General features: G+C 37.9%; 1 protein-coding gene across 1 annotated transcript in view; it reads left to right on the top strand.

Moving 5' to 3' along the window:
• The window catches only part of WDR64 (WD repeat domain 64), a 63,170-nt gene extending 40,817 nt beyond the window's left edge, over positions 1-22,353 (top strand). The window contains exons 13-25 of the mRNA XM_064648699.1: positions 2,477-2,603; positions 4,532-4,680; positions 5,700-5,823; positions 7,162-7,331; positions 9,170-9,340; positions 10,202-10,332; positions 11,578-11,670; positions 15,237-15,324; positions 16,686-16,728; positions 17,958-18,091; positions 19,460-19,565; positions 21,678-21,787; positions 22,239-22,353. Coding sequence (XP_064504769.1) covers positions 2,477-2,603; positions 4,532-4,680; positions 5,700-5,823; positions 7,162-7,331; positions 9,170-9,340; positions 10,202-10,332; positions 11,578-11,670; positions 15,237-15,324; positions 16,686-16,728; positions 17,958-18,091; positions 19,460-19,565; positions 21,678-21,718 — 1,377 coding nt within the window. The 3' untranslated portion in view covers positions 21,719-21,787; positions 22,239-22,353. The remainder of the gene's footprint in view (positions 1-2,476; positions 2,604-4,531; positions 4,681-5,699; positions 5,824-7,161; positions 7,332-9,169; positions 9,341-10,201; positions 10,333-11,577; positions 11,671-15,236; positions 15,325-16,685; positions 16,729-17,957; positions 18,092-19,459; positions 19,566-21,677; positions 21,788-22,238) is intronic.
• Positions 22,354-24,956: the final 2,603 nt, after the last annotated feature.

Below are 24,956 nucleotides of genomic sequence, written 5' to 3'. Positions count from 1 at the left end.
CTAAATAAGCATGCCTTTTGTTGCCTCTCTTCATGCATGAATTCCTGCACAGTCATGTGGGCTGATGCAGATGAACAGCAGTGACATCGTATCTCAGGGCCATGCTGGTGACTCCTTGTGTGGGAGTTACTCATGTGGAACACTGGTTTATGTAATCTCTCCATCCCTGCCCATGGGAGGCAGCCATAAGGAAGGGAAGAGATTTATGAATACTGTGATGTGTCTAGGTTTTTGCTGTCACTCTAAATAACTGCATTTTCTTAATGTGGTACTGGCATTAACAGCTGAACAAGCAGCAATAAATAGGCTCTTACTTATATTCATTTGTGCTGTAAAAATACCTTCTTTTCTTATTGCTTTGATAAAACATCAAATCCATATTTACTTACTGACCAATTTAACTCTAATAGTCCATGAGACTATTAGAATTGTCTTCACTTTTGTTTTGTGTAACTTCACTAGCTCTATAGCAGATCTGGGAGGTTATTATATCTCTGTTCAGTGATTTATGATTTTCACCTGACTGTAATATCTCCATAGATACCTCCTTCTGATTAATCTTGAGCTCTTACACCTGTTTTTACATGCTCTAATTGTGAGTGTACCAGAATTGAGCTTGGTGATCCACCTGCAATATTGCCCTAACTTTCTCAACTTTCATCACCGATTCGTTTTCTGGTTTTTGCTGTTCTACTCTCAGCTGGATGAACAGCTCCGTAATTTTTTTCTGTTCAAATGGATTTCCTTTTTCAAGTCTTCTCAATGCCTGTTTTACTTTTTGTGTGCTTTAGAAATTGCATGTCTGAGTGAACTCCTGAAATGTAATCACAAGTTGATCAGAGAAATGTGATGGACGTGATTCTTTTGACTCAGTACTCTCGCAGAGAAAATTTAATCTCAGTGAGAAGTTATTCAGAGTCCTTTTTGAGTTTTCCTGAAAACAAACAAAATATTAAGGAGAAATTTTCTTCTACTTAACATTCTTAAACACTCATGCATGAATTGCCAAAGTTGCTCTGTTTAAGCACTGATTGATGTATCTGTTTCTTCCCTTTTCTGAATTTTGCTGGATCCACTGTAATACCCTTTAAAATCAGATTATGACTTTTGTCAATGCCCACAACACTCAGAATATTGATAAAAGCATTGTACCAACATGTGTCTTCTGTTAAAATCCCAATTAAAAGTGCAGCCCCACCTATAGTAGCATAATCGAATGAATACAAACAACTTGCACAAATGTCTATATAAAAGTCTCCACAGTTTTAGCAAGTAAATAAGAATTGCAGGCAGATGTGATGACAGAATAACTTCTGAGAGCATAGTAGGGTTATTGTGCAGGGAAATACACCACACTGAAAGCCATGGGATCTGAGAAATTAAATCATGGATTCTTGCAATGTTACAGAATCACAGAATCACAGAATATGCTGAGTTGGAAGGGACCCACAAGGACTATCAAGTCCAACCCTTAACCCTGCACAGGACCATCCCTCAGAGTCAAACCATGTGTTTCAGAGTACCATCCAAACACTTCTTGAACTCTGGCAGGCTTGGTGCTGTGACCACTTCCCTGGAGAGCCTGTTCCAGTGCCCAGCCACCCTCTGGGTGAAGAACTTTTTTCTAATATCCAACCTAGACCTGCCCTGACACAACTTCAGGCCATTCCCTGGGGTCCTGTCACTGGTCACCACAGCAAAGAACTCAGTGCCTGCCCCTCCTCTTCCCCTCATGAGAAAGTTGTAGACTTGAGAGCAGTTTGCATGGGATAGCAGTAAGTTCAACACAGCTTTTGAACAGGAAGGATGAATAAGTGCTGCTAACATACGATTATTGATGAGCAATTCGAGAGTTTAAAGCAGGTGCTGTGTTTTCTGTTGAAACTGAAAGTGAGAATTAATACATCTAATCCCTCTAGTGCTTCTCAGAGGATGGTACCCTGACTGTGATTGATAGCATTTTCCTATGGAGAACACAAGAATTTTAGATGCATAAAAATGATACTTCTGCAATGTGTCCTGATCCTGATTTTCTTCAACATCTGCTGTCAGTTAAAAGTTTTAGGAATTTCTTTATCCAGAACCCTCTGGAATTTATCTGTGTACTGTTGCACACCATTTCATAGTTCAATTCAAATATAAGTTTTTAAACAACTGGCATTTACCTGTATGTGACTGAAAATTATGACACAACGGAGACATCTTGTCATTAAGGAATAGAACCAACTCTCATGAGATCTGGTTATCCTGTGGACTTATCAGGCCAAGATTAGAAAATTCAGACTTTCCGTGCCTTTTATGCTTAGTAGAATGGCTAAAGAGATACCTCTGATATTTGTATTGCTTATTTTGGGATGCTTAACAATGTGATTTATATTGGAAGCTATAATATTACTGTCATAGAAACAAAATGTAGTTGACAATCCAATCAGGATACAGAACTAGCTTTTCTCTTCTCTTCTCTCTCATCCTCTAGGTTTTTAGAGTGTGGGATATACAAACCCTTGCACCGCTGCAGGTCTTCCATGATAATCAAGTGAGTCCTGAAGAGTTGGATACCTTTCCCATGGTATTTGACAATGATCACGGCGTACTTATCACTGGTATGTTATTGCAGCTGATGTATGAGAGCGTGACCCTTCTCCTAGAATGCAATTTCTTTTATGGTGATTTCCTTTATGATTGCATACAACTGAAGTTGAGTTCAGGAATAGAATATATGAGAATATACAGAATACTGAGAGGCAAGGGTATTTGCACAATAAGATCATTTTAAAGTGGGTTATATCTGGTGTTAATTTCAATATCAAAATAGGCATGAAAATATGCAGCATAGGAATTAAATGCAAGAACCAAAGGAAATGAGAAAGGCTTCTCTGAAGGTGAGGTGAGCCTCCCATAGCAAAATTAAACTACAGATATTGTTCTATAGACTTGTAATTTATTTAAAGCTACTAAGCTTGCTGATCTTCCCCTAACAATTCCTCTAGCACCCTCCTCCTCCCATTTGGAGGTCAAAACAGCAACATAAAGTCTCTATGGAGCCTTCACAAGTATATTCAAACTCCTTATTTAACTCAGTAGCTACAGACAACCCCACAATCTGTGGTGTCAACAGAAGTACTGCTCGACTGATGACGAATAAAATATTGTGGGAACTCAATCTGAGTTCTGTGGGACTCAGATAAAATATTGTGGGAACTCAATTTTGGACTCTGTTTGCTGACTCTGTAGCAGGGAGCCTGGAATCTCTGAGGGACCAGACCTTTTTAGTTGTCACTAAGGATGTTAGTCTTCTGTATCTAAGACAGAGACTCTTGAAACCAGAAGGGTTTGTCTGCCCCAGAGATGTAGTCACTAAAAAAAAACCAGCTTTGAGCTTCTTCTGGGACTATAGAGGCCTAAGTCATACCAGGAAAATAAGGTAGTTGTCTTTGGAGACAGGTTTTTCTATCCTTGGATTAGAAACAAGGCACAAAGCTTGCAAAGCTTGTCAAATCTCAGATGAATGCGAAACATTTTATTTTCAGTGAACTGGTAGTTTCTGCTGAATCTTTTGATTACTAAAGGATACAGATACTATCTTTAGTTCAAATTTAAGTTAGTGAGATTTTCAAGGCTTAGTAATGTAGAGAATATAAACAGATCAATCCTTGACAGAACGAGGTAACTTTGCCCTTGTAAATAATTAATTATCATGGATACGTACCTGGTTCTACAGAGGAGATTTTCACTTAGTAGTTCAATAACATCCATAAATCATGGCTCTCCTTCATGCTTCATTCGAATTTTGCCATAGCTTTCCTTCTGTGCCTTTTCCAAGCTGCTGGCCTCTGTGCCTGGATTTACACCAGGGATTAGGAAATTTCATCCTTTGCTGTGTACTCACTTCTACTCCTCTGCTGGTAGATCGGCAGTGATACTGCATGTGCATTCTGGCTTAAGAGTATTGTGCAGACCTTGTCCTTTCTTTTGTCCTGTTGTTCCCATCTGCTTCTGTCTTTGCAACTCTTCTAATCCAAGAACACTGGAAGGTGTCTGGAAAACACCATTCAGACTCGCAGTGCTCTATAAAGGAAGGTACGGGAAAGACATCATCATTCCCTGCAGATAGAATTGCTTTGTCTGTAAGAACAAAGCAGATACCAGAATTTATTTTAGTGATAAATCTCACAGTTAGATTTTTATTTATTTGGGTTCATTCTATTCCATGCCAACCAACTCTGGGACTAGGGGATTTATGACTCCTAGTAATTTGCAGTCAGAGAATCAATCCTATCAGAGGTGGGCAGATGGTTGTTGAAGGTAGGTAAATACTTAGCCATTGTTTCACTGGTGCTTTGTGGGGAGCATGTGTGAATGTTTTCTGCTTCAGAAAACAGGTATTCTCAAGAAACAGAAAATATTCCTTATCCTCTTCAGAAGAACGCAAACGAACCCTATGGTTTACATAAAATCCTTTTATGTCCAGGGAAAGTAACTGATACTATGGACAAAATATATATATTCTCACTTCTCTCACCCTGTGCAGGTTCAGATGTCATTGATATTTATCCCCTAGCTAACGTGATAGAAGATACAAGACAGCTGCCACAAACACATGAGAAAAGCATCAATGCTCTGATTTACAACAGGATTCTTCACCAGCTTCTCACCATTTGCACTGAGTCAATACTGAAGGTAAGTTGTCACCATTTATACTGAAAAATAAAAGTCTCAGCTTTTTTGTCTCGAATAATTTATTGGGCAATCTGATAAGTTATTAGTGTTTATTATTCTAAGTGTTGGTTTTGTGGCTATTTTTTACTTCCAGGGAAGTGGTAGCCATGATAAACCCTATTTGGGTTCAGAAGATCCAACTTTTCTTTTTAACAGTGTGACAGTGATCATCAGAGGTATCAAGAATCTGTAGTTTTCATCAGCTGTTGGTAGGTTAGATGGCAAGATTTGTAGGGAGAGGTAGCATCTTTTATTGGGCCAGCTGGTGATGTGTGCCATTCCTGAGGAAAAAAGCTGGTTTGTGTATAGGCTTGTTCAGTTTATACAATCAGTAAAGATGTTATTTCTCGCTGTAAACCCTGCCTTCCCTAGACCACAATGGCTGCACGATTACAATTACAAAATAGTTTGGGGCATTTGGTGCTGCAGAAAATCAGATCCAGACACTGCATATGAAATCAGTGGTACTTCATAAATCCAGTTGAATCTGAGCTATCCCACTACAGCAACCAACTTTTTAAGGCATTGCTTAAATTTCTAAAAGAATTAGATAATGACCAGAGATAGTTCCTACATTTTTGGAACAAATGTTTATGTAAAGCCTGATTTTTATATTCTGCACCGAAATTCTAACTGAAACCATCCTTTCTAGTTAGATTTCTTTGCTTTTGCACTGTAAATACTAATTTGATTTAACATCAGTCTCTCTGAATTAGCAGGGGTCTTTCTCACAGCATACATACTACATAGAGCCTCTCCTTGCCAGAATAGCTTCTCTGGGACAGGGACATTTTCAGGGAAAATACACTAGTATTTCAGTAAAAGAACTTGGTAGTGTGCTGTTGTAACAGAGATGTGAAACAGAGACAGCAGGAAGTGAAAATTTGCTATTGACAGTCATTTCTCCAATTACATTAGAACACATTGTGTGCCAAGTTTTAGAGGATGTATTACAAATAATTATCATATTATTTTTTCAGGTCTGGGACCTAGAAACAGGATATCAGATATATCAAATCGAAGATGCACATGGGGTGAATACTGAAGTGACCTGTGCAGCCATTGAAATAAATGGTTTTTATGTTGCTACTGGGGCATGTGATGGTAAAGCAATTAAATAATTACTACATTTTTATTACATTTTTTTTAATGACATATTACATGAGCAGACAGATATCTTTGTCTTGACTATCTCAGTGACAGCATAATTAATTTTGAATGCACAGCTGCCAGTCTGTGGAAGGGCTGTGGGGTGTGGGTGTGGGGTGTCTTGGTTGGGTTTTATTTGATAGGTGCTTCACAGAAAGGTGATTTTTGGCTGCTTGGGCTCTGGTACTTTGATAGTGTGTTACTTTCTGGAAGACTGTCTCCAAAGCTCTTGGTCTGAAAAGTTGTTTCCTCATAAGACTTAATATCTAGATCTATAACTAAACAGCTGCAGATAAAGAATGGGAGGTTTTAAATTTTCTAGTATTTAAGCTCAATTTTATAGTGTCTGCAGTCACTGAACACTAGAAGATAGATAGATAGATAGATAGATAGATAGATAGATAGATAGATAGATAGATAGATAGATAGATAGATAGATAGATAGATAGATAGATAGATTTTTTTTTCCTTAATTTTTCACATCTGTTGTTTAGGGTGCATGAATTTTAGGTAACGTGACAAGACCTCACCAATACACAAATGCACACTGAATTCTTCAGGAAGCTTTAATAATTTTATGATTTGTTAACATGACTGAATAATTCTCACATTCAAATGTTCAAGAGTACACACCTGAATTATTAAAATACATAAAATATATGAAATATGCCTCACATGAAGAGGAGATGATGGCCTTTTCCACACAGCATACTGGCTAATATTTCTTGTTTCTGCTTGGGAGCAGAGACTGCATTCATTATGGATCTTAAGAGCACAACAGAAGGTGAATGCTGTCAAGTCTTACAAAAGGGAAGTTATATATAATAATTTCATCACTTAAGAAATTTCTGTAGCTCCTTCTTCTCAGTAGCTCTGTGGGATAAGTCCAGCAGTCAGGTCCCTCTGCTCATTGATGTAGCTCAGAACTTTAAGTCTTCTCACACTCTGCTTGCTCCCTGATAATGCTATCCAGAAGCAGAAGTAAAGTAAGAAGAAGTCTTTTATCCTGGGCTGCAGAACAAAATAGACATGGGAAAAAAGATGGAAGAATTGAGGGCATAGTAGTGGTAAAGGTCTATTCTGGTATATTTTTTTGTCCCTAAGTCTGCTTTGCTAAGAAACACATACACTGTTGCAATTTTTGAAAGACCAGTGACCTAGCTCTCAGCCTTAAGTTAGATTTTCATTTTTCTTGTCTTTTCCCTGTTTGATCCTATTCAAGCTTCTGACTTTGAAGTACAGGATATGGATGAAAGTTCATTCCCTTTTCTACATTTTGTCATCCCTGTGTAGGAACGGTGAAAATTTGGGAGTTTGAAAGTGGGCAAGAATTTAAAGCCTTGCCTTTGGCCCAGCACAGAGAAGATGAGCATCGCGTACTGAAGATAGCCTATCTGAAGGCTGATGAGAGTCAACATGCACTTCTTGTTTTGGAACAGAGAGGGGAGATAAAAATCATTCAGGTTTTTCAAATAGACTTTTTTTTTCCCCCTAATTTCATTTGGTAGCCCCTAAATTTTGAGGTAAAATAGGACTTTTTCATTAATTATTAGATGAACTTTTAGAAACTGTCAAGGGACAGAACTTTTAGAAACTGTCAAGGAACAATCTAGTTTTTCAGTGTCATCAAATTAGCTTTCTGCCTTTCTGTCTAGTGTTGAAATGTTCATTAGTCCATTGCTGGTTTTCAGCATTCTGATAATTTCTTTCCTTGCATTTGCTTTTTCATTTGTGATTGAGGTTTCAGTAGTTAGAGATCCTTTAAGGCCTTAAAATATTGCTGTTGTTACTATAGATGGTTTTTACCTTATTTAAGGTGTTTCTAAAGAGAATATTTTGGTGAAAAGATTTTTTAATTTTCTTTTTATTAAAATTACTAGGTTAAAACAGTGGCTCCTTAGGAACTGATACAAAGAAACACAAATCAGATTGACTTTCTGGGCTTGATTTTGAGCATCTACTCTGTGTTCCCTTCAGCTAAAACTAACAAGATGCATTTGCAGTTTACTATAATTTCATTTATATAGTTTCATAATAATTATAGTCTCATTTCTCATACAAACCATGTTTCTGTGGAATTTTCTGTCTCAAATTGGAATGTTTTACTTGGGACAAAATTCTTCTGAAACTTTAAATCTACTATGCGCAAGGGAGCAAAGGTTGTCGGGAGAAGCAATAACTTTTAGACAAACGATACATTTGGGGAAAAAACATACAGGCTCTCATCTCAGTAAATAAGTTATCCTTTTGAGCTTCCTGCTAATAAAAAGCTGTTTCATACAGAGTTTGCTTTTGCTATTCAGACTTTTCTGAAATACTCCATCACACCAATTGGTCCCCAGGGCTATTACTGAAATTGTTAAAACAGTTCATTTACTGTAAATTATGTAAATGTATCCCTTGACAAACAGGTTAGTGAGGAGTTCAATGTCCTTCAAGTCTCTATGAATCTCAGTACATTAATACTGTTTCACATATGTGCAGATCTACATTTTCCCACACATGTTTCTGTGATAATGAGAAATACAGGTTGTTATTAGCTTTTTAAAAGGCTCCAAATATAGTAATTAGCAAGGTAAACTGGAGTAGCAGCCCAAAACATTTCATCCTTTGCAGGAGTCTACTATAGATCTCTCAATTTTTAATCCTTCACCAGAAGTATTTCTTGTTTGATATACTTAGTATTATAAGATTTACTAAAATCTTAATTATTTCTTCATTCTTGAGCTTAAGACATCTATGAAAACAGTAGAAAACCTAAGGGGCTGATTTCAGTAACACTTCTCAGAATGGACAGAAATATCAATGTTAGAGCAGGTGCTATTTCTTATAGTCAGAAAAACTCTCAAAGTGACTCCCAATTGCCTCTAGGCACAATGAGGAGGAATCAATGACTTGGGGCTATAGCTGAACTGTGGCTTCTTCTCTCACACAATTGGAACAACCACCAGTTTTACTGGATGTTTTGGTAGATATGAACTGGAGAGTAGCAATGTTAATGAAATAAACAGCTATAAATAAGAGACAGCTTATTTTAAGAAGGTAGTTAAACTGAGTAAAATTAACACCTCTGAACTCCGCAGCTGCACAGCTTCTAATATAACAGCAAGTAACTTAAGGTGAGCTGGAATATCTCTGGATGAAACTTTAGTTTGCATTGTAGGCATGTTCTAGTTGATACCTGTAACAGGTTTTGTAATTTGGCGCAGAAAACAAGCTTTGGATATACACTTGCTATGTTTTTTTTTATGACTAGAGAAATCCTTTTCTTCCTCTTTCATTAAGTCAGTTATTTTAATAGGGTAACTCAACTCAAACACATCTACATGTCGCATGGGTGCTTCCTGATGCAGTGTCTTTTCCACGAAGGAATCCAGTTGTATATCTGTTACTGAAGCCTGACACCTCACAAGATTTTTTTCCAGCTATTCGGCTGCTGTCTAACATCAGTTCTGTGAGTGATGATACAGAGGTGAGAAACACTTCAAAGTTCCACGTCATTTATAGAAGATTGGAAAGTAAAATGTTTATTGTGCCACCAAGGATTTCATGTTTTAGCAACAGATTAAGAACCAAATAAGTATTGCCCATTGTGGTCTCTTTCAACCTTATTCATTCAATGATTCCGTACTTTTCAGTACATTGAAATAAATACACAAAAGGAGATGTTATGAACATACACATTCCTATAAAATATAGTAAGTTGAGGTTCTCAAATAAACTCTTCTAGAAATGAAATATCATTTATACTATAGCTAGGCTGACCTTCAGTAATAGTGGCACATAAAGATCAAGTTGAGTATCAAAGTGATTGTATTTTCTCTTCTTATTGCTTTGGTAAAATAAGATATCAAATTTGTGTTTCAATGGTTGACCGATTTAACTTGAATAGTCCCCGAGATTTAAGTCCTGTTTTGTAAAATTTCACTAACTCTGTAACAGATCTGGATGATGTTTATGGAAAGGTTATTATATCTCTGTTAAGGGACTTATTCCTTTAACTTGATTATAGTATCTCCGTAGATACCTACTTCTGATTAATCTTCAGCTCTTACACCTGTTTTTACATGCTCAAATTGCAACTGTGCTGTAAATAGCAGGTGAGGTTGGAGGCCCTGTTCTCTGCAGCAGGGAGTCTTCCAATATTATCACTCCTTGCTTCCTTCTGGTGCTTCTATGTAGCTCAAATACAGTAGTATTAGAATAGCATCCAAAATGCAGTTATTGTAGACACTGTCTGTTTAGGCATTTTGTTAGTTTAACAGTTAAAACATTTCACTGCCTAGTGTCCACGTTGCTCCTACTCATACTTTTCTTTTAACTGTCTTTGTAGAATTTTGCACCTTCTGTGGAAATTAACTGTTTTGCTGTTTTAAAAGTAGAAGGATGGAGTTTGATAGCTACAGGAAGTGCAAATGGTGAAATAATTTTGTGGGATTTTGAATCTGGCTCTGTGAGATGCCTGTAAGTATTGCTTTCATGGAGGCTGTTTGATCTCCAGTATTTCATACAAACTTTCCAAATGGCATACTGGAAATTCTAAGATGCCCAAATATACAGGGTGATTGACAAGCAGGAGTTAAAGTAGCAATTTATGTTGGCCCTCCTGCCTTCCACTTCAAATTACTTTGCTAGCTAGTCCTGACAGTGCAGGTAGGAGATGTGATCAAGAGAGAGAGTTATTTAGGGAAGGGATTATGTAATTAAGAATAGTGTTTAACATAACTCAGCACTGCCACTGAAGGAAACTCTCACTATGTCAATCACTCTGTCATTGACTGGAGGCTGCTACTGAGCTGTAGAAACATCCTTATTTTGGAAATTTTTGTGTTTGGGAGGACAGGTGGAAATAATGCTACTTCAGATGATAATGCCAGATGTTCTACATTATCAGTATCACTGGACATACCTAGAAGACTAGGAATCACATTCAATGAGGAGAAAACTAATGTGGTTTTGGAGGTTTGAGATTAAAGATCTTTCACAGAAATTGACAAAGAGTGCTCACTCTTTGGATGGTTCCATTTACTCTTACTCACATTAAGCTGCTACATCAGTAAGGTGAACAACGGCAGTATTTCTGGCTAGACTCAGTGCTGCAGCATGGAAGTATTCCTGTGCTGGTGAAGGAATACATGTCTTTTAAAACCATAAAAAGTCAATACTTAATTATCCTACCCAACAGTTTCACAACATCCTTAAGGTGTAAAATTGGCATGTTTGTGAGAAAATGAGCTGAGTCTTTCTGTACCATGGGAAATAATCAGAACTTAACTGCAGTTCTGACTCTGGCTCTTACTTTTTATTTGCCTCCCTATATATGAGGCAGGCAATTCATATGGATACATGGAAGACAGGAAAGTCAATGCTTTGTAAGGAGAGTTCAGATGACTTTTTGAATGCTGGGAACAAGATACTATGATAACTAACTTAGCTAGTTAACTTCAACATATGAGACTTTATTTGTCTCTTCAATACTAATTCTCAAGAAAATACTTGGCTGAATGAAATTTTCATCATTCCATCTTCACTGACATTAATCCATCATAACTGATTAACTGATTCTGAAAAACTGTCTAAAACTTAGGTGATATGTATTCTGGGAAATGAAAAGTTTTAATTTTTTAACTACAAATTAAGTTAGAAACGTTTTCTGGGAACAATACACAACCTATGTGACATATCCTGTACAAACATCTTTATTTTCAGGCATGAAACTAATGAAGACAGCAAGGATTCAGTTTCTCAAGAATCTGGAATCAATGCCATGTTATTCCTTGTACATGGTGCTTTTACTTCCAGGTAACTCCATGCATTTTATCTTCCTCAGGGACAGGCACAATCACTTGGAATTTTGTTGCAGTAAAAAGATGTAGTGTTTGTCTAAGATAGCTGATTTAAATTGAGATTTTATTTGTATTTAATCAATTCAAGTCCAGACAATTAGTTGGCTTTCCCATCCTAAAACCTTTGTAATCAAACCATATTACATGTTCTTTTTTCCACTCAGATATCCTTTTGTCCTCTAAATGACCTCATAAGTCTCAATTCTATTGAAAAATTCAGCAGAAGTTAGCTTTTGCCAGGTATCAGTTTTCCTATGACTGTAGATTCACTTGCTCTTATCTCTGTGAGATAACTGTGTGACAGTAGGCTTTTTCCTTATAGTATTTTTTCTTTATATGTATATTTTTATATATATTCTTTATAGATATATATTTCTCTTTTTTTTAAGTTTGTAGTGTCAAGTTTCATCTTAAAACAAACTAGAAGCTGTCATAGGCTGGTAGTGTTGGATGAAGAAAAGAATTTTAGACAAATGTGCTCATGTTGAGAGAAAGGCATTGCATCTGTACGTAATTTCAGAAGTGCTTGTCTTCCAATGGATATGCAAAGGCAATGGCAGCCAAAAGGACTCAGTATGGTTTAAATACTTATGCAGCTTTAACCTTTTAGCAATTAGGTAGCTTTTTTGCTGTCATGAGTTATAAACCTGGTCTTATCTTGCTTTAAAACCTTCAAGTAGCTTATGCATTTACTACATGTACTACATGTGCCACTTAATTGAACATAAATTCTCTACAATGACTTTGAATCATATAGGCCTAGGATGTATTGTATTTATTAGGAAGGTATCTGGATGAATTTGATCATACACATACACACAATGTTCAAGCATGCTAGCAAGTCTGTAAAATTAGACACTTAAAATTGCAAAGTCATGGCCATCTGACCAAATTTAAGTAGACTACCCCATCTGCATACTTTCTAGATGGATTTTACATTATCCTACTTATTCAAATACTCCTCCCCAAAACATAGCAGCTGTGACTTTATGTGGAAAGAATCACTCAATAGCATAGTCTGAACTTTTCTTGACTTGGAAACAAAAATGCTAAAGACCACATCCAATTTTTTTTCCTGATTTTCTTCCACAAAATCTTATTTCTGAGAATTTTCGTAACAGGTTGAAAATAAGTTTCTATAATTAATTAAAAACTATTTGCAGAGCAAAGCACTGTGTAAAATGAAAGGGAACAAGCCATTGGCATGCAGTGAATTTTTCCCTGTCACTTCCTGAGGGCGAGTTCCAGTGTTATTTTTGATGTACTATGGATTTAATTTGCTCAAAACTCCTGACAGGAGAGGTTGGCTGTGTAATATGCAAATAATGCCAAGTTACTTTGATAAATATACAAAACCAACAAGCCTTAGTCATAGAATCATAGAATCAGCTGGGTTGGAAGGGACCTCCGAGATCATCAAGTCCAACCCTTGATCCAATACTGCCTTGGTTACCAGACCATGGTGCTAAGTGCCACATCCAGTCTCATCTTAAAAACCTCCAGGGACGGAGAATCCACCACTTCCCTGGGCAGCCCATTCCAATGCCTTATTACCCTTTCTGTAAAGAATTTCTTCCTAATATCTAATCTAAACCTCCCCTGGCACAGCTTAAGACCATGTCCTCTTGTCTTACTAGTAGTTACCTGGGAGAAGAGACCAACGCCCACCTGGCTACAGCCTCCTTTCAGGGAGTTGTAGAGAGTGATGAGGTCTCCCCTGAGCCTCCTCTTCTCCAGGCTGAACAACCCCAGCTCCCTCAGCCTCTCCTCACAGGACTTGTGCTGCAGTCCCTTCACCAGCCTTGTTGCTCTTCTCTGGACCTGCTCCAGCACCTCAATATCCTTCCTGATCTGAGGCACCCAGAACTGGACGCAGTACTACAGGTGTGGCCTCACCAGCGCTGAGTACAGGGGAAGAATCACTTCCCTGGACCTGCTGGCCACACTGTTCCTGATCCAGGCCAGGATGCCATTGGCCTTCTTGGCCACCTGGGCACACTGCTGGCTCATGTTCAGCTTCCTGTCAATCCAAACTCCCAGGTCTCTCTCTGCCTGGCTGCTCTCCAGCCACTCTGTCCCCAGCCTGTAGTGCTACATGGGGTTGTTGTGACCAAAGTGGAGGACCCCGCACTTGGCCTTGTTGAACCTCATCCCATTGGAATCAGCCCAACTCTCCAGCCTGTCCAGGTCCCTCTGCAGAGCCCTCCTGCCTTCCAGATGATCGACACTCCCCCCCAGCTTAGTGTCATCTGTAAATTTGCTGATGGTGGACTCAATCCCCTCATCTAAATCATTAATAAAGATATTAAATAGAACTGGGCCCAACACTGATCCCTGGGGGACACCACTAGTGACCGGCCGCCAACTGGATGCAGCCCCGTTCACCAGCACTCTCTGGGCCCGGCCCTCCAGCCAGTTCCTAACCCAGCACAGAGTGCCCCTGTCCAAGCCATGGGCTGCCAGCTTTTTCAGGAGTATTCTGTGGGAGATGGTGTCAAAGGCTTTGTGGAAGTCCAGGTAGACCACATCCACAGCCTTCCCCTCATCCACCAGGCGGGTCACCTGGTCATAAAAGGAGATCAGGTTGGTCAGACAGGACCTGCCTCTCCTAAACCCATGCTGGCTGGGTCTGATCCCTTGTCCATCCTGTAGGTGCTGTGTGATTGCACTTAGGATGATTTGCTCCATAACCTTGTCAGGCACTGGGGTCAGGCTGATGGGCCTGTAGTTTCCCAGGTCCTCCTTACGGCCTTTTTTGTGGATTGGCGTGACATTCACCAGCTTCCAATCATCTGGGACCTCCCCAGTGATCCAAGACTGTTGGTAGATGATGGAGAGCAGCTTGGCGAGCTCTTTTGCCAGCTCCCTCATCACCCTTGGGTGGATCCCATCTGGTCCCATAGACTTGTGGGGATCTAAGTGGCTCAGCAGGTTGCTGACTGCTTCCTCCTGGATTACAGGGGGACTATTCAGATTCTTATCTCTTTCTACAAGCTCCAGAAGCCAGCTGTCCTCAGGACAACCTGTCTTACTGTTGAAAACTGAGGTCAAGAAAGTGTTAAATACCTCAGCCTTTTCCTCACCTTTGATAACTATATTCCCACCCATGTCCAACAAAGAATGGAGGTTTTTCTTGCCCCTCCTTTTGCTATTGATGTAGCAAGAACGACTTTTTGTTATCCTTCACAGAAGTGGCGAGATTAAGTTCTTGTGCCTTCATCTCTCTAATTTTCTTTCTACATGACCTAACTATATTCCTAAACTCTTCCTGAGTAGCCAGCCCTTTTTTCCATAATTGGTAGGCTCTCTTCTTTACCCTAATTTCCTTCAAAATCTCCCTGTTCAGCCAGATCGGTTGTCTTGCCCGCCGGCTTGCCTTTTGGCACACTGGGACAGTGTCTAATCAGTCTCGTAAATTCAGGCTATATTTTTCTGCTTTATAATGCTGGGTGATGTTGATTTCCAGTTATCAAACAGTGTCTTCAAGAATGTCAGTGATCTTCAATACTTTCTTTCACACAGGAAGAGGAGTTCCCAGCCCTCTACTGCTGTGAGGGGTGATGGCAGTGCCATCCCAGAGCACGAGAGCAGTTCTTTGAACCCACATAAGGTAGGTATGATGGCTTCATGGACTCGGTGGCATTCAAAATAAATTTCTGTTGTCATTTCAGCTTTGGTTTTAAAGTCCTGTAACTTACTAAAATGCCTCTATAACACTGTGCACAAAACGAAATATCAGGAATTACAGAGAAATGAACTTTGTTCACCTAAACTGACTGAGGTGGGCAATTAAGAATATGTTGTCAGTCAGCTCGCTCTGTGATACACAGGATAGCTGACTATCAACGTGTTTGTCAGATGCTTATCACTAGCAATTCTGAATTTCAAATGGGGGGTATATAAAAATGCAACGGAGAAGGTAAAACAGTCAAATCATAAAGTAGTGAATAAAAGCAGAACCACATCTACATTGCAGCCACACCTGCTTGGATGCGTTCTTTCAAATGACAGTACCTTTTTTTTTTTGATTTACCATTAATATGCCAGTGTCTCAGTCTGTTGATTGAGACATCTCTCTCTTTTTGCTAAGGATAGCATTATGGGTTTTTTGACACTTTTTGCCCTTCTATGCCAGAAGAACATGCCATATTTGCAAACAACAAAAGATAAGTAGGCAAAATCCTGCTACATCTCATATTCTTACCAGCATTTTGTTTCAGGGCATGCACTTCAATAGATTCCCAAGTAGACCTGGCCTAACTGGCATCTGTAAACTAAAGTATTCAATGTACTGTGCTGTGTAGTCATTAGAATAACAAAATGAACAGTCATTTGCAGCTCTTATAAAGATTCCCAAAAGCCCCACACATCAAGCTTTACATATCAATAAGTAGGATGAGATTGAAGCAACTTGACTTCTAAGATGCCTCAAACACTCCTGGCTGCATAGTTTTTCCTGCCTTATTTGACTTGGCAATTTTTGAGGCTAATTACTGTCAGCCTTGGGGATCCTCAGAAGCCTGTATAGTAAGGCACAAATGAGAGACTGTGACAATTCTCTTACTGAAGATGCAGATGTGAGTAAATGTTATTGGTATTTATGCACTTTGTTAATTTTTGCTCAAGGCAGTAACAAGACTATATGCATGTTATAAATGAAAGAGATCTAGGTTACATTCACATGATTGTAAATTATTGACTTTGCTTGTCCTAAGTAACTAATTCTATTCAGCCAAATTTACATTTAACGTGCTCCTAAATTCCTGTTAATTTAATTTATGACTTTTTCTTCTCTTATTTTGATTCTCTTCAAAGGAAGTCTTGTCTTACACTCGGTGGAAATGGGGGGAATATCTGAATCCTCTAACTAAAAAAATTAAGTTCTTAAAATAATTTCAACTAGAGAACTGTTCTGTAGTTACATCAAAGTTCCATTTTCTAATTCTGTTACATTTTATTCCTTGCTTTTAGGAAAACGTGGAAACTGATAAAGTTAATACTGAAATAACAACAGGTATGAAAAAATGTTTTTCGTTCTCCATTTGATCTGTGAGTTCTGCCCAGATTACTATGGAAACTGAGTTTGTCTGGCAAACTGTGTTTAGAATAATTGGGATGCCACTAGTGGATGACATCTCATCATCATCTGCTCCCTCCTGATTTGCAGTTATTTCGCAAAAGCCAGGCCAGGATGCAAGATATGCAAGGCCTTAATTGCTGGTTTTTTTCCAAGTAGACATGATGACACCTTTCAGAATTTTTGCAAATGTCAACTACGCAGACTTTTCTTCCATATAAATATTCTGGCAATGAATTATTGAAACAGTACAGCAAGAGCCAACTTGAGTCGAGCATGAGCAAATGGCCTCACAGACAAAATCCTCAAAAGTGGGTGAAATTTTAGAAGGAAAAATCTTCTCATAATATATGTCCTTCAAAAATCTTAAGAGAGAGCCAAGTGCTTAAGAGTTAAAGCTGTACAAATGGAGTTGGTGAATTTGCAAGAAGCAAATCCTCTAGATTCTTCTGAATCTTTTAGACATCCTCTGATGGAAAGCAGAATTTACCAACAACAAGAAATTTGATCATCTGCAATATGAATTTAAGATTAATTTATTTGGCAAAAAAAGCATGCCCTGAAACAAGAATATTCCTAAGCCTTGTAGCTGCCCAGTGAAACAGACACTCCTGTTAAATCTTGCATCCACTGAATGAATGTCCACTTGACTGAGGACCTTCATGGGACCTGCCAGCATCTCCAGCTTTGGGGAATTCACAGCAAAAACTCAAAAAAGATTCTCTGTGACCTGCACCTAGCATTTAGCAAAAGTTTTGGACTGAATAAATAAGTATAGACTAAATAAGTATAGAAATCTATGCTTCCAGAATTGATGTGCCATTTAGTTATGACAGCCTGTCAGCTGTCCTGATGACCCCTGTCTTGCGCTCCTTCTCCACCCTCACCTGTGCTTGCAGTTTCTGTAAAATCAATGGTTCTGCTCTAGAGAGGTTCCCTGCATCACAGAGCAATAGTTCTGGTTGTTTTAGATAAGATCATGAAGATTGTTCTGATTTCTTTTCACTTGTCTTTATCCATACCTGTAGTGTTTTCAGAGTAATGCTATCTTGATGATGGAGTTTATTTTGAAATTCACCTTTTTTTCTAGTGCTATGTAATTGCTGTGCATTCAAAAGCAGTGCTAAAAGTTTTTGATAACATTTATGATCATTTGTGTTCCAAAGCAGAAGACACAGCTACATCTGAGAATATCCAATACCCAAAGACGAATGTACAGTCATCCAAGGCTAGAGTAGGACACCCACCAATACTGGCTTCTGCTCATGAAAGTGGCTGTATCCGCCTATGGAGTAGTCAGGTAACTAGCTGAATGTCTTTGGGATGGGACTGGACCACTGAGAAGATAATTCCACTAATCTTTGGAGAATTGCATTTTAACTAGCAATTGCAGCAGCAGACATTTATTGCATTTTTTGCTTATTAGTTTCTTCCATGGACACAAATGAGTTCTGTTTTAATAACTGTAGCAGGGAGTAATGGCAAGTAGAAAATGAAGAAACATGATTTGAAATAATTGAAACTGACTGTAAAGTTAAGTGAAAGTCTAGAATTTGATTTTTCACTCACAACATTTACCTTCTAAGAAAGGATGATAGGCAAGGCAGAGTGTCCTACTCACAGAAGAGGAGAAATATGTCTGGAACATTGCACAAGCCAGCTAGCACTAGGAGGGTTACAAACCAGGAGTGAATAGTATTCTAACACATAGTGTCCACAACTATTATGATCTTGAAAAGCCAGTCCTGCAACTGAGTGCCGAAGGCTTAGTTGGCATATCACCTCAGATTTTTAAGACTCTATTCCAGAAAACTTGTTACTTTAAACAAGAGGTAGAAAGTAAATACAGCAAGAAGGGGAAGTCATATGATAGGTAATACTGGTCATTCTGGCAGACAGTGATCATAATAGGTCAGCCATGTAAGGCTTTAATAGGAATCTCAGCAAAGGCAAGTCATAGAAAGAATTTTTCAGAACAAAAAGGTAACCTTGCAGATGTTTCATGCAAAAGTAGAGTATGATGGTAAATGTATCTAAGTAGAGTATGTGTGGGCTTTGTTGTTTTGTTTTTTTTTAATTCATCATTGATATATTAGTCTGCTTAGATTCCTTTAGGAATCTCCAAGTTCAGATGACAGTAATGTCATCACTGGCATGATTTTAATCATCATTACATGGATGACAAAATCAAGAATCTCCTTACCGGCAAGACATTCTCCCTCATGTTCTCCCAAACCTGAAGAGGCAGTACTGGTGCTTACTTGAAAAATATAGCAAGTTGGTGTAGGAGACATCATGGGCCCATTCGCAACAAGAAACAACTTTTCAATAGCAAATGAGGTACATAGTGATGATATTCCACAGCAAATGAGGGGTAAGTGGTGAATTAGGGGTAGGTACAACTAGACTGAATTGCCTGAAGAATTAAATAGCTTGTTATTTTGATGTGCAAGAGACAGCAATCCAGAAGAATACACCACAGCTGTCTTGGTCATTCAGTAGATTTAGGAATTTATCTTTTTTGGAAGCTGTCTGAATAGATGTGAGTTCAGCAATACTGAATAGATAAAATCAATGGCACTCGACCTCTGGTGCATTATTATTTTTAATGTAAGTATTATAAGATAAATATGTGGTGTTTACTTATGTATGTATTTCTTTATTTTAGGGAGACTTAATGAAAGAACTTTTGCCATTTTCAAAAGATCCCTCAGGTCCTCTGACAGTACTGTGTACAGACATCTCCACTAAAATGCTTTTGGCAGGCAGTAAAGGTGAGTAAACATCTTCAGGGCAGTCTGTAGGACTGCAAAATATCACGCTGTAAATGTGCCAAAAATGTGGAAACGAAGGTCCAAAGGTTGCCATATTTTTTCCTTCAAAGCTATAACTGCATAATTGAAAAAGGTGTTTTGTTGTATAAAAGGATGGTAGATTAAAGCTCAGCATTATAGCATTATCAGTTGCATTGTTTTCATAAAAGACATTACAGTTTTTTTCACTCACGTGCCCTGCATATACTTCTCATCTAAATTATGGTATCAATACCAAGGGCAAAGATTACTGCTAAGAACAAGCAAAAATTTCAGATCCATAGTAATAATGCTAAATAAAAAGCTGCAGCTGGGGCTGTACCAAGAGCCGTGATTCCGACACTGTTACGGAGTGCGCAATAATGGCTCCAGCAGTACACTGCTACTATAGAAAAGCACTTGCGTCTGTGCTAGCAGCTCATTGCTAGACTTCTAATTTCACACCAAATCTGGCTTTCATTTGGCAGAATGTCCAAGAGTTTATCTGCTGTCTGATTCTTGTCCAAACCTTTGGAATCACTCTGGCAATTTTCCATCTCTGGGTCTGTCATAAAAGATTTTTTTACTTCAATGTGTCACTTTTCTTCTCAAATAACTATTAGAAATGTTTTCTGCCAACTTCCTGCTCTTATGCTGTAAAAAATTGGATGGAACAAGAGGGGTTTTTTCCCATTTGTTTCAAAACTAAGCCACAGACTGACACTGAAAATGAAGAGGAGCTTCCACCCTCTCTAATTCAAATCAGTAAATGAGTTCAGAAAGGCAGCATGCACTGAACAGGATTTTAATTAGTGGTGGAAAAGTATCCACGTTATTACCTATTCATTTGATACTCTCCCTTTGCCTTTTTGTGTTTGTGTCACTGTGTATTTGCTTTTCATGCTTTTTGCACTGTTCTCTGCAATGCTGCTACCAAATTCCTGTTCCAATTACAGATTTTTCCTTGTTAGGAAAAGGTCAACTTCTCTGCCAGCCTCCTTGCTTGCAGATGTACAGTCCTAGAAATCAGATGTGACCAGTATGAAAGTTGGAATTACACAAAAGATTCCTCTGTCTAGTAGCAGAAATGAGAAATGAGGCAACTTCATCAGGAAAGAGGAAGCCTAGGCAGGAAACTTAGCAATTGTGGGTCACAAGGAAAGTGGTTCTTTGATTCTTGTTTCACATGAGTGCACTAAAAGGTTGTAAAACATTAAGCTTTCGTCATGTATACAATTCAACTTTATCCATTTTACCAGGATTGAAAACCAATTTAATCCCCAGGAAGCTTTTGTACCTCATCTGTGCAATAGACAACTGTCTTGGCAAGATGACTCTTATTTTTCACTCATGTAATTTAAAGAAAAAACTTTATGTGTTTTCCATTTCAAACCTCTCCAGTCAATTACACATTGCTCAAAATGAGTTTATACATTTCTTTGCATATTAATTAATTAATAGTCCATTATTTCTACTCTGTGCTTGACAATGAGATAGTGACATTCACTGTAAAATGACTGACCTGTAGTCCCTGCTTTATTTTGCCCAGTGTTTACTAAGAGCAAATGGCAGCAACAAGTGAATGTGTAGCACTAATGAAATTTGTTGATGTTTTGCCTTCTCCTTTCTTAAACAGAAGGATATGTTATCTGCTGGAACATTGCCTCATTCTTAGAAGAGTCACAAAATAAAAAAAAAGTAAGGAAAAATCTGTCAGATTTTCTTAATTTGAACATTATACCAAGATAAGAGAGAGAAAAATGGATTCAGAGCTCTAAAGAGACTAAAGATATTTCATGCATATAAAGATCATATCTTGTGCTTGAAATAATAACTTGATGCTGTGAAAAACAAGAAAAATATAATTAAATGGTGTTAGCATTATTCCATTGTGTTTCCAAGAAGGTAAATTAATTTATCCACGTCCCTTGAGCGGCATTTCTACCATATGCCATTTGCAGGCTGTTTCATGGAGGGATTACTTTTTCATCTCTTCTAATTTTCAGACAGACATGGTGATAAGTCCACTAAGCTAGCAACCATGGTGGGATACAGAACTGTCTCAAATGTGGTTATGTTGCTTTTTTCCCTCAGCAAGTAAAGGAGAAGCTCTGCTGGAGGGCACACAATACTGAAGTGGTTGACTTATTTCATGAAGAGGAGAAAAATGTGGTAGTGACAGCATCCATTGATGGTTCTGTCAGGTACAAAAATGACGAATACTTTTACTGCTATGGCAGATCAGTTGAACCGTCTTCAAAGTTCCTCTTCTTGCTGGACTTGTATATAGGCTAAAACTTAAAATAAAAATAAAATCACTGAAGAAATTTTGTGTAGATCCTGCTCTGCTGGCATCACCTCACTGTAGGAACAATTCAAGATATTGGTACCTTTACTCCTCAGTTTCATATATATAAAGTGAAACTGTTTGTTTTCTGTTTTTTACAACAACCTTCTGAAATTTTTTTACTTTCAAATTACATTATACAGTGAACTTCAATCTCTTTGTTGTTCTTTTATGACAAGCATACTGAACTCTAGAACAGTGCTGCAGAACTTGTTATTGTAGACAGGTATTTTCTCACTTTTGTTCCACTTCTAAAAGTATCCATTTTTCCTTTCTGTCCTTTGGCACTGCTTCTACTATGTCTGTAGGATTTGGCATGCTGACAGTGGATACTATTTTGGTTACTTTGGACAATCTAGGAAGTTTGAATTATCAGACACCAGTCGGTTGATTTTGCCTCCTGATGTTAAAAACTTTACAGCTATAATTAAAGAGGAAAGCAAGCCTATGGAAAAGAAGGTTGAATATCCTCTCATGCTGGACAAAGAGAAGTAAGATCTCATAAATTTACATTCATGTATGATTGGGGAAACAGTTTTGAAAATATATTTTAAAAGCATCTTTCACTTGAAGGTCAGAAAAATATTAGTACTATGAGTTATTTAGAAAAATCCTTTTTAAAGTTGTTTTTTACCCAGCATGGATAAATCTTTTAATTGTTATGACTAAGTGACAGTCATGATTAGGTTCAAGATTTGAATTCAGTAGTAGTGATGACTAGATAATTGTCTCAGCTTTTAGCCTAATTATAGTCTCTATATTATGTACACTGTTCAGGTTAGCAGCCTGTTACTTTCATATTCCAGAAGTTGCTATACTTCTGATGTCCCCAAAAACATATAGAAAAATCTTAATGTGAATAGTTTCAACCAAAACACAAATCCTTCTAGACGAATCAATCAGATTTAATCTTTCAGTTTAAAAAATGGTCATCTTAAATACTTTTCTTCTAGGTAGAGTTCCTAAGGTATATGGCTTAGTTATGTCATTGATCCTTGGTCCTTGGTCCTCTAGTTTAAGTCATATTTCTAGTCCTGAACTCCCTGGTTCATTAGTTAGTGTGTTGAGCAAGTGAACATAAACACTGACGAAGACATCTTCAGCGGTAACACACACAAGTGTCTTTAGTAACAAAGTAGTCCAAATCTGGGAAAAAAAATATTTCAGGCCTTAAAAAGTCATGCATGCTTTAGTGGTAAGATTTCATATAGCATGTGCAGTATGAGGCTGTCTTTTAACCAAAGCACTTTGGGACAATGGAAAATCTCTAGGGTGTTTTACTGTTACCCCATTTAATTCAGGATCCTGCTAAGACTTGTTATTCCATGGAGTTCTTGCTAATATGAGTAGTCTCACTGTAGTCAGAACAGTAACTCATCAATAGGGAGAAGTGCTTGACTGTGTTTGAAGGACTAACCCCTGTAGTCCTTTGGAATAGTCAGCAGCTAGTTTGAAATCTCTGAAATCAAAGAGACTATCATTAAGTCAGTTAACCTTAAAGAAACTTTCCATTAATTACATGTCTGTGTCAAACTGTGACTACTTTTTGAGGATTCTTCAAATATTTCAGTAAAGGAGATTGGCTATCATACATTTAAACACATTAATTACACAAAGAGCAAGCAAATGAAAAAACCTTAACTGTGTAGAGAACCGGCAAAAAAACCGGCCACATGCTGCTGTACCCTCCAGCAGATCAATACATCTAACTCAGTGTCATCTGCAAACTAACTGAGGGAGCACTCAATCCCCTTGTCCAGATCATTAATAAAGGTATTAAACAGAACTGGCCCCAGTACTAAGCCCTGGAGAATACCATTTGTGACCAGCTGCCAGCTGGATTTAATTCCATTCATCAGCACTCTCTGGGCCTGGTCATCCAGCCAGTTTTTACCCAGCGAACAGTACACCATCCAAGCCATGAGCAGACAGTTTTTTCAGGAGGAAGCTGGGGGAAAATATTCCCCAAATGTGCACATACCCAAAAAGGACACAAACTCAGCTGAGTACAGTTTAAACAAGCATCTCAGGTGATCTATTGAAAAATGCCAGGATGTAGATAGGCCCATACAGACAAACAGCCTCAATTTCTCTCTGTAGTTCATAATTCCTTAGCTTATGTGATCTGACTTAATTTTTCTGATTATAAATGAAACTGTGTTAATCTGCACTATCAGACACTCTAGATAGTTTCTTCTCACGACTAAATTTGGAAACCAGACAAATGAGCAAGAGAAACCTTTGTTACAAAAGTTGTGTTCAGGAATTGCAGTTAGAACTGATGGAAATCCTGAAAAGCCATACGACAGTGAGCACAAGTGTTTTTATTAACAATAAGTGTTTTTATTAACATGTCCTGCCTTCTACTGCCTTCTACAGATGACAGCCAGTACTTAAATTGACAAAGTGTTAGTGAAGCTCTTCATAACACCTATGAAGGTCCTAATATAAATTATATTGTGAAGATATATGGAATAATTTATATTTTGAAATAATTTCATTTTGGAACTAGATAAGAATGTTGCATTCAAAATCATCATTTTGATAGGAACATCAGATTTTTTTCTGTCTTGTGTGTACAGGTGGAAGTCCCTGACCAGACTACCTTTTGTTTTAGAAAAGGCTCAACATTCAAATGTAATTCAGGACTTCAAGTTTTTCCAAGCTCTGGCTCCTGAAAAGGTAGCTAATATATATGACAAATTTGTTTCTGTTCTGTGCAACATATAGGAAATGCAATTGTATTTCTCATTTAGAAATTATCTACAAATAACCCTATCGTTCCATGGACAAGCTAGAACAAAAATGCATAAACAGAGGCATCTAAGAAACCTCCCTGGTTTTCATTCTCATTTTTCACATTTTCAAATTTCAATTTACAAGGTAGTACGCTGATTCACTGGTTTAACAGAATTAAAAAAACAAACAAACATACAAACCCAAATACAAACAAACACCAAAAAAACCCCACAACCTAGGATTTTCCCATACTTCAACAGAAAACCTAAATATCTTCAGTTTACTCA

Source organism: Pseudopipra pipra, chromosome 3 (assembly GCF_036250125.1).
Source record: "Pseudopipra pipra isolate bDixPip1 chromosome 3, bDixPip1.hap1, whole genome shotgun sequence".
In the NCBI taxonomy this organism is placed as follows: Eukaryota; Metazoa; Chordata; class Aves; order Passeriformes; family Pipridae; genus Pseudopipra; species Pseudopipra pipra.
Note: the sequence above shows the minus strand (reverse complement) of the source record. Positions and strands in the feature narration are given on the sequence as shown.